The following is a 10,661-nucleotide window of genomic DNA, read 5'->3' on the forward strand; positions in this document are numbered from 1 at the left end:
TATGTTATGACTCAGTTTAAACTGTTGATCTCTTCTTGGTTTAACTTTGGTGTTTCCCATGATTTCAGATATCCACCCATTTCTTTTAGATTATCAGATTAAATAGCATATAGGTTTTTAAAACATTCCCTTATAATGGTCTGGATCTTTTGGGTGTCTGTTGTGATGTTTCCCCTTCCATCCCTGCTTTTGTTGATTTGGATTTGCTCTTTCTTTGGTTAACTAGGCTAAGGGTCTATCTTTTTTTTTTTTCTTTTTTCTTTTCTTTTTTTTTTTTTTTTTTTTTGGTGTTTTTGAGACAGGGTCTCCCTGTAGCCCTAGCTGGCTTGGATTGGCTATGGAGACCAGGCTGGCCTCGAACTCACAGAGATCCACCAGCCTCTGCCTCCTGAGTACTGGGATTAAAGGCACATGCCACCACATCTGGCCAGGGTCTGTCTGTCTTGTTTAGCTTTCCAAAGAACCAGCTTTTAGATTCATTGATTCTTTGTATTGTTTTCTTTGTTTCTATTTCATTAATTTCTGCTTTTATTTTTGTTATTTCTTCTCTTCTGCTGGGTTTGGGTTTCATTTGTTCTGGCCTTTCCAGTGTCTTGAGTTGAAATGTTAGGTCATTTATTTGGGCTCTTTCTAATTTTTTAATGTACACACTTAGAGCTATAAACTTCCCTCTTCGGACTGCTTTTAATGTGTCCCAGAGGTTATGTTGTGCTGTATTGTCCTTTTTGTTGAATTTCAGGAATTCTTTTATTTCTTTCTGAATTTCTCCTTTGACACACTCATTGTTTAGGAGTGTGTTGCTCAATCACCACAGTCTTGTGTAGACTAGGGCTTGTCCAGTGTTGATTTTGAGCTTTATTGCACTGTGGTCTCATAGAATGCATGAAATTACTTTAATTGTTTTGTATTTGTTGAGGCTTGTTTTGTGGCCCAATATGTGGTCAATTTTTGAAAAAGCTCCATGGGGTGCTGAGTAGAAAGTGTATTCTTTGGTGTTTGGGTGGAATAATCGAAAGATATATGTTAGGCATCGGGTACTAAAGTCCCCTACTATTACTGAGTTGTGGTTAATGTGTGTCTTAAATTCCTGTAGTGTTGTTTTTATGAATTTGGGTGCCCCAGAGTTAGGTGCATATATGTTAAGGACTGTAATATCTTCTTGGTCAGCTGTTCCTTTGATCAGAATGAGGTGACCCTCCTTGTCTCTTCTGATCACTTTTACTTTGAAGTCTATTTTGTCAGATATTAGAATTGCAACCCCTGCTTGTTTCTTAGTGCCATTTGCTTGGAATATTCTTTTCCATCCTTTTCCCTTAAGGTGGTGCCTTTCCTTGAAGGGGAGATGGGTTTCTTGCAGACAGCAAAGAGATGGATTTTGTTTCTTAGTCCATTTGCTTAGCCTGTGTCTTTGGACTGGGGAGTTCAGTCCCTTGATATTCAGGGTTATTATTGAAAGATGTGTATTGGTTGCCATCATTTTGATTGCTGTTTATGTTCTCTAATTTTGTGTTTCTAGATTATACCTTTACTTATTTTCTTTTGTTGCCCCTGGGGAATAGTTGTTTCTCTCTCTGCTCTCTGTATTGCTTCAAGTATTCTTTGAAGGGCTGGTTTTGTGGTCATGTATTCTTTCAGGCTTTTAATGTCGTGGAAGATTCTTCTTTCCCCCTCAACTATAATAGATATTTTTGCTGGGTAAAGTATTCTGGGCTGGCATCTATTGTCAAGTAGAACTGGAAATACCTTGGTCCAGGCTCTTCTGCTTTCACAGTTTGATGAGTCAGCTGTAATTCTGATGGGCTTTCCTTTGTATGTGACTTACTGTTTTTCTTTTGCTGCTTTCAGTATTCTCTCTTTGTTCTGTACATTTAGTGTTTTTACTATGATATGTTGTGGGGAATTTCTTTTCTGATCCTGTATATTTGGTGTTCTATGTGCTTCCTATATTTGTATGGGGAAGTCTTTCCTTAATTTCAGGAAATTCTCTTCTCTCTGCTTAAGAGCTGATCAATACCATTAACCTGAATTTCTTCTTCCTCTATTCCTATGATCCATAGATTTGTTCTTTTCATGATGTCCCACATCTCTTGCATATTCCATTCCTGTGGTTTTTAAAATTTTCCATAATCTTTGCTTGAGTGGTCCAATTCTTCAACTTTATCCTCCAGTGTTGATATTCTGTTTTCCACTGCATTCATTCTAGCGGTGAGGCTTTCCCCTGTTGTTTCAAGTCGGCTTATTCAGTTTTGCACTTCCTTCTTCGTTTCTGCCTGAGTTTTCTTCCATGTGTCCATCTCTTTTATGAATTCATTCAGAAGTTTATCCCTATCTTCTTTTAGTTCTTTGATTTGTTTGTTCATGTGTTCTTTAAATTCATTGAATTCCTTGATCATGTTTATAACTGTTCTTTTGAGTTCTGTGTCCTGCATTATCTCTAGTTTGTAGAACTCTTCTACAGGATTGGTGGAGTTTGGAGGGGACATAGTGTTTTGTTTTTCCATTTTATTATTCTTTCGTTGTGATTTTGGCATGTGAATTTCTTTTGTTGTTTATGATTCTGATCTGAAAATTAAGTTGAAGTATGTTTTTGTTTGTATTATCCAGGTGCCTAGATCTGTTCTTTATTGGTTATGTAAAGCTTATTGGTACAGGGTTCAGGTTCTCTCAGGTTTAATTTGGAAGGAACTAATGGCTTCCGATCAGCTATTCAGAAGTACCCACAGAAGCCCAATTCAGGTTCCACTCAGGTACATTCATGCTTCCTTCACCATGTGGAGTCAGGATCTGGATGCTCTCAGGCCATCCACCCTCTCAGGTTGTCTGCTAGGATCTCAGCCTTAGCCTACCAAAGCCAGATCTGTCCAGGGGCCTTGGGAGAAGCCTCAGAAATTCCCAGGTGGGGGGATGGGTATGGCACAATTAGGGGAAGCTCACCATCACGTGGAGGCAGGAACTGGGGGCTCTCAGGCAGTCCCCTACATTCTCAGGCCCTCTGCCTAAGGGAGGCCAGAGGGAAGCTAGAACCCAACACTCTCTGGTGGTCACCTTGTGGAGGCAGGATCTGGGACTCTCAGGCAGTCCCCTGTGTTCTCAGGCCCTCTGCCAGAGGGAGGCCAGAACTCTGGTACTTGCTGGTGGTCTGCTGAGATCAGAGCCACTACACCAATGGAAGTCCAAACCCACCCTCCCATTACACTTTCTTTACCAACCAAAAGCATGCCCCTCTTTCCGCATGAAACTTAAAAAAGGTTTCAGGAGTAGCCAGCCTTCAAAATGGTCCTCAGTGACCTTGTCTCCTAATCTTCTAACTTTATGTGGTCCCTTGAGGAAGGGTAGAAAGGGAAAGTTAAGGGTACATGGGAAGGATTGGAAGTTCTTCATCCCACGGTCTGAAGTGTCTCATCAACAGAGTCAAGAATTCCAGCACAGGAGCTGGAGAGATGGCTCAGTGGTTAAGAGCACTGGCTGCTGTTGCAGAGGACCTGCATTCGAATCCAGCACCCACATGGCAGCTAACAACCATCTGTGACTCCAGTTCCAGGAGATCTGACACCCCTTTCTGTCCTCTGCAGGCATTGCATGACATGGTTATACATGCATTCAGGCATAACACTCATGCACATAATAATAAATGAATCCAAAAACAACAACAAAAGAATTCCAGCACAATTAACATTTGCTGTGAAAGCTGCCTGCATAGAGACACTATCCTTTTTAAATAGAAATGCTTCAAATAAGAATGTCAAAATGGGGCTGTTTAGTCCTAACACTTAGGAAGCCTAGAGCCAGGTGGATCTCTATGAGTTCAAGGCCAGCCTGGTCTACATAGTGAGTTCCAGGTCAGCTGGGGCTACAGGGAGACCCTGTCTCAAAAAGACCAGAGAGAGAGAGAGAGAGAGAGAGAGAGAGAGAGAGAAATGTTACTAGCTGCTCTTGCAGAGGACCAGGGTTTGAGTCCCAGTACCTAGGCACCTAGTTCCAGAGCTGTTCTTGCAGAGGACCAGGGTTTGAGTCCCAGTACCTAGGCACCTAGTTCCAGCAGATCTGACACCCTTTTCTGGCCTCTGTGGCCATTGCACCACCCAAGTATACTTACATACATGCATACAAAACACTCATACACTTAAAAAAATGAATCAGGGGCTGCAGCCTGAGAGCAGCCCCTCCTCTATAGTGGGGCGGGGTGAGGGTGGGGAAACTCCGTGGTCTGTCCTAGGTTAGTTCTGGAAGTGAAGACTGCTGGTTTTCCTCTGTTTCCGAGGGGCTCCTGGAGACTGGTGGTGACTGAGAGGGTCCCGGGACCAGCGGTGAGCACATACCAACCAGGCCTCTTAACTACTCCCTTAGGAGCCTGCATGCAAGTGCCCTGGAATCCAGAACCCATCCTGGAGCCTGCACAATCAATCCATGGTAAAGCTCATGTCTTCTGGATTGCCATCTGTCTAGGGCACAAGTGGGTCCTGAGAGGCATCAATGCCTCAGTGCCCACCAAAGGACTGCTAGGACTAATTGTCTTGGCAAACTTGTGGCCAGCCAAACCTTCCATGCTTCACATCCCTGTTATCCTTGGTCACCACCCAAGATCAGCTAACAGAAGAGGTGAAATGTGGTCTAAAAGACCTTCTGACAAAGAAGTGCCTCCTCAGAATCCCCCCAAGGATGAGTCTGGCCCGAGGAGGACAAGAGATGATCCTCCTATAAGCTGGCAGTAGGAACACAGGGACGTGAAAGATGACTTTAGAAGAAAACATTCCTCCTCTTCCTGTTACTCAAGAGAAAGTTCTCCTTATAAAAGGGATACATATTTTTTCAGGAAATCAAATGTAGATAGAAAGAACTCCCCACACAGCAAATCTGGATGCAGGGTGAATTATCTCAGCTAATTAGCCTAACCTAAGTTACTCCTTTTTGCCTAGAACAGCCATTTCAGAAGTGCCCTTTCCTCTACTCATGGGAAATATTCAGAAGGGAGAGGCAACCTTGAGTTCCAGAAATGGCCTAACCACAAAACCACAGAATGTTCTGATCTAGGCCCTGCATCTGGCTAACTGCTTATCTCGCTTCTGTAAGCTCACCTCTGCCCACACAATAACAGGTTGTTGATTGGTAAATTCAAATTTTGTTATGTGAACCTGATTGGCCCACTGATGTTCTGTTTGAACCATGCTTTCTGTAATCCTATAAAAACTCTGGCTGGCTGATGCTCGGAGCTGCTTCTGTTCTGGACATAGGCCAGTCGGCCGAAATAAAACCTCACCTTGCTGCTTTCAGTTAAGTGGCGTTGGTGATTTTTACTTGGAATCTGGCATATAACACAGGGGAAGGCAGTCTCCAAAACGAAGCAGACCATATTCTTCCCGTCCATCTCAGCATAGAAAGCCTGAGCATGCTCATGCCTCCTACAGATGGCACAGTGAAGGAAAGCCAGAAGTTAAAGAGAAACCAGGTCAGTCTTTGAAAGCATCAAGAAACGAGAACCCCTCACGTTCATCTGCAGTACCTTCATTGTGGGACCCTGACTCGTCTAACCACTTCTTTCTGCTTCTGTAATTTGCTTGGCTTAAGGTGGCACTAACCATTTTGACTAGCTGTTTCAGGCAAGCCCAGGCATACCCAGGCATGTTGTAATCTTCAGTTACCACCCCCATCCCAGAAAGCTATAGATCAAGCAAGGTAAAAACAGAAACTTCTGGCCCCACAGATAACAGTCAGCACATTCCAATGCCCTAAAGACAGCCCCTACCAATAAGAATCCTCCCCGTACTCAGGGCATAGGACCATCCAATCATTTTAAAGGATGCTTGGTGAGAGAGGGCTTCTGTGAAACTTCCCTATAAAAGCCTACCCCACCCTAGATTGGGGCCCTCAGTATGGATCTGCTGCGTGGGTGAAATCTGAGGGCGAGCTTAAGCCCGAATAAAGGCTCTTTGCTGTTGCATACACTCCGGACTCCTTGGTAGTCATTGGGGGTCGCGAGATCTGGGTGTAACATTCATCGAAGATGTTAGACAAACCCAGCAGACTCACTGAAGAACTTAAAACTACATCCAAGCAGACTGTGGAAAAACCAGAAACGTCAGATGACAATGATTTACCTAAAGTTTCTGAGTTTGAGATTGGATTCATGGACCAACCAGAAGAATCTAAGTCAAAAAGAACCGTTGGCATAGAATTAGTTGGTGACTACCAAATAACAAATTGCCTTAAAGCCACAGCATCAAAAACCGAGGAAACTGAACAGGCATACTACCAGGACTGTGAAACGTTCGAGATGGTGGTGAAAATGCTGATTGGAAAAGATCCTTCATTAGAAAAGCCCATTCAGTTTGTGCTTAAGCAGAATTTACATGAAGTAAGTGAGCGTTGTGTTATAGAACTCAAGCATTTCATTGCAGAGTACGATGCTTCTACTCAAGTCTTCAGAGAATCTTCTTAAGAATTGGTGCTTGAGCAAAAAAAAAATATTTCTAGATTGTTATTCCAGGATTACATAAGTTTTTATATGTGGAATTTATGTGAAGGGAGATACTTCATGATAGGCCATATTTCCAGAAGCAAATAAACATCTAAAATATCAACAAAGAAAATGAATCAATCAAAAATTATTTTAAGAAAAAGAACATCAAAACAGCAATGAATTATACTTAAGACCTAAGGGTAGATAGTTTTTCTTATTTCCCAGCTGCAAACCTACAAGTTTCTAGGAATCTCATAAATTCCATTTACAGTAAAACACATATCTTAGTTCCCTTGTTCAACCCTTGGGACTTGTGGTTTTACCTTATCAGATTTCAATCCAAGGTACCATCAGGGCTACCCTATAATCTTGTTAACCAAAAAAAGGGGAAAGGGAAGAGAAGGAAGGTTCTTTGAACCCTTTGAGATATGACTTGTGAGAGCTACGAATCATATATATCCATGGCTAAGTCACTTCAGTGTGAGTCCCTCTGGAGAAGCCCACGCCTGCACTCTTGAGAATGTCTTACCCTTTCCTTGAATACCTCTTTCTAGTAACACCCACACTTGAATCTATGTTTAAAATCTTTTTATGATAAATTCCAACTCTGCTTCATATTGGCTCATCCTGAAATTTCTTTCTGTGAAGTCAAGAATTCAGCTTTACCTGAAAAGAATTCCTCAGGATGCCTAAGGCAGCTCCTCACTGCGCTGCCACCTCCTCCACTCTCGGAATACGCTTGACCTGTGTTCTCAGGAAGGTTGTGTGAGAGACTCTGGGGCAAGGCTACAAAACACATCCTGGCTTCTGCTTGGCTTGCTCTGGAGTCTCTGTCTCTCTCTGGAGGAAGGTAGCAGCCCCTGAGGGCTCACGGAGATATCCATGAGAAAAAGAACTAAGGCCTGCTGCCCACAGCCAGCACCAACTGGCCAGGGCTGGGAAGAGTCACCTTGGAAGTAGATCTCCAGCCAGTCAGACTTTGAGAGAAACCAGAAACCAGAATTACAACTAAATAGCTCCAGAATCCTTGGCCCACTGAAAGTGTTTGAATGTAAACTGTTCTATAACAATAAATAACTAACATAGCCTGTTAAAACTTTAGAATCCTTTTAAAACAATTTTTCAAAAAATAGTGCAATGTAATAGATATGTTTCTTCTAAGAGAATTTATTTTAGAAATAAAAATGTGAGTGATTTTCATGTGGCTCAAAAAGGATATGTGTGCTACGTTCTTACAGGCCTTGCATGGCCACACAGGAAATGAAGATTTGAAAGAAGAAACAATGCTTTTGAACAAGCCATTTCCTCAAATATCTTAATAGAATTAATCAATTTGGGGCTTTCACAAAGTGAGTTTTACCACAAACACTGTATTGATTTTGAAAACTTTTTCTCATGCCACAAAACACTGCTTCATCAGACTTCAGCATCCGCTGAGCAAGATCTGCCCATCAGAAAGCCTGTTTACTTCTAAAGTCCCTTGGAAGCCTTTACGACCTTTCGGGAGTTTGCTTTTATGGCATGCAATCCAAAACTCCAAAATCATCCCAAACCCCTACCCCAGTTTGCCACGTGATCTGAAAGTGCGGGGTCATCTCAGAGTCTTCAGGACAGAGAAAGGTTTCGATAAATAGCAAACTGAAAAGTGTTCTGCTCTGACATTTGATCTGTAGCATAAACCATTTCTCCATTTTCTGCTACAAATGAGGAGGTATAGTATCTGATATATATATAGTCTGTACCAGAGACAGTGGACAACAACTGTAACATCCAGCAGGGCAAATGGCCTCCAGGACTTGGTGGCCACATGAGGAATGGTTCTCATTCTACCAATTCTGCAGTTGGTTTTGGATCTCATTTCTGGAAACCTCTATACCTCAAGCCTTATTTTTCCACAGTTCTTGCAAGCATTTTGTACATCATCCAGAATTAAGAGTGCTGACTGCAAAGTTCCTGTTCAACACTGATGCAGCTGAGCAGGTTGACTCTCCAAGGAGCCCCACCCTAGGTCCAGAAAACAGGCACACTTTCTTCGAAGAACAGAGCTTGAAGGACTGGATTTGCCGGTTACAGGCCCAATTCACTCAGTCACGCTGTTCTAGAGTCACAAAGAGGTAGGTTGTCTGGACTTTGGAGTTTGCCACCTCTTCCTTCCAAGCAGCTCTGGTTATAGGTCTGGGTTGAAGATCATACCCTACTTGCTCTTCTTTGGGCTTTAATCCTTAAGGTTTTTAAAGATTTGGACTCCAGAAAAGGTGCTCTCTCTTCTTCAGTGCAAGTTCAGACAGAGATTGATGGTGATAAACATGTTTCAAACACCCTAATATTAGTCAACACTAAGTTTCAGAGTTCCATAAATAAATACTGTTCTTATCTTGATTTCACTCCTAGCTGATGGGCAGCAGATGTTTGTTGTACACATTTCTCCTGTTAAATTAACTCAAAGTACCTGGTTATAATTCAGTAATATTTTAAGATTTTTGTATTCTATGTGTCCACCAAGTTAGGCATTCTCTTTGGAGTTTACAATATGCATCAGCCCTCCATTTATAAACATCACTTATTTATTATTTTTGGTCTTTTTGAGACAGCATCTCCCTGTAGCCCCAGCTGACCTGGACTTGCTATGGAGACCAGGTTGGCCTTGATCTCATAGAGATCTGCCCGCCTCTGCCTCCCGAGTGCTGGAATTAAAGGTGTGTGCCACCTAATCTGGCTTATTTTTTGTTTTTTGAAATAGGGTCTTAGTCTGTAGGCCAGGCTGGCTTATAACTCACTATGCAGCCCCAGCTGCCCTCAAGCTTGCAGCAATTCTCCTGTCTCAGCCTCCATGTGCTGGGATTGCAGGCAAACCATACCTGGCTTATAAACATAATTTATAATGGTAAAATAAATATTCATACGCCAGTTCTGAAGACTCGCTGTTTTGAATTTATAACAATTATCCAGGTGTGGTAGTTTATACCTATAATCTCAACACTTGGAAAATTGAGGCAGAAGAATCATGAATTCCAGCCCAGCCTAGGCTACATAGTTTGAGGTCAGCCTAGACTATGTAGTGAGACCCTATAGCCAAAACAAACACAGAGGCCTGGTATGGTGGTACATGTCTCTTGTCCCAATACTTGTGAGGTAGAGGTAGGAAGATTACCACAAGTTTGAGACCAGCCTGGTCCACTTAGCAAGTTCCAAGCCAGTCAGTGTGACATAGGAAGAACCTGTCTCAAACAAATAAACACAGCAATAACAATGAAAACATAACAGGAACAAAAAGAGACTTTGTTGTAATCATCCCTTACCCTGTTTCCATTATCCAAGTTGGAGACAAAGCCTTCAACACATGAGCCTTTGGGGACAGTCTAGAGCCAACCTGATATGTATGTCAAGAATCTCCTGTGCTTTCACAGGCTACTGGAATGCCACTTTGATTATCTTGACAGAGAGGATCCACCCCTTGTTCCTCTCAATAGATAATTGACAAATTGAAACCAATCTGGCAGCTCCATCTTGTAGTGAAAACAGGCCTTGACCACTTCAATTTCTGGTTAGATGATTAACCTCTCCATACCCGGCATAAACTTCGAAGACATCATTTTGAATTTTGGCTAGGCAAATAACAGGCAAAATTAAAGAAGAAATTCCTGGGATCTCAAGTAAAATTGTGCTATGAATTGTTTTTATCATTTCTAAAAATCTTGGTTAAGAAAGTTCCTGTGGAAGATTTGTTTACTACAAACAAGAATGCAGGAACCAGTGAGATAGCTCTGTATAAAGGCACTTGCCACCAAGCCTGACAAAATGAATTTGAACCCCACATGGTGGAAGGAGAGAACTGACTCCTGTTAAGTTGTCCTCTGACCTACACACACACACACACACACACACACACACACACACACACACACACTAAATATATAAAAAAGAATTAAAAAGAAAAGAATGGGGAGGATCTCTGAACACTTCTATCTCCAGGATGCACCTGATATAATGCGTGCAAGGCCTTGGACCAAACTGCTGGGCGGCCTTTGACACTGTTCCCCCAGTTTCACTTTTCCAAAGTCTTGTTCTTTTGGTTTCTGTAACCTCTTCCTATGCTGGTTTTCTTCCAACCTCTCTAATTCTTCCACGTTCTTTCTTAAGTAGAAACCGTTAAATCTAGGCTTTTTCCATTGGTCTTATGGTCAGCTCTGGCAAGTTCATCTAC

General features: G+C 42.2%; 2 protein-coding genes across 2 annotated transcripts in view; one reads left to right on the forward strand and one right to left on the reverse strand.

Moving 5' to 3' along the window:
- The window catches only part of S100z (S100 calcium binding protein Z), a 62,926-nt gene that overhangs the window by 19,178 nt on the left and 33,087 nt on the right, over positions 1-10,661 (reverse strand). The window lies entirely within an intron of this gene.
- LOC103752276 (periphilin-1-like) lies at positions 4,356-6,436 on the forward strand. The gene is given in 3 exon segments (XM_029557631.1): positions 4,356-4,708; positions 5,319-5,496; positions 5,978-6,436. Coding segments are annotated over 3 exon segments (990 nt in total).

The sequence above is a fragment of the Nannospalax galili genome, unplaced genomic scaffold, assembly GCF_000622305.1.
Source record: "Nannospalax galili isolate Female #2095 unplaced genomic scaffold, S.galili_v1.0 scaffold907, whole genome shotgun sequence".
NCBI classification, from domain to species: Eukaryota; Metazoa; Chordata; class Mammalia; order Rodentia; family Spalacidae; genus Nannospalax; species Nannospalax galili.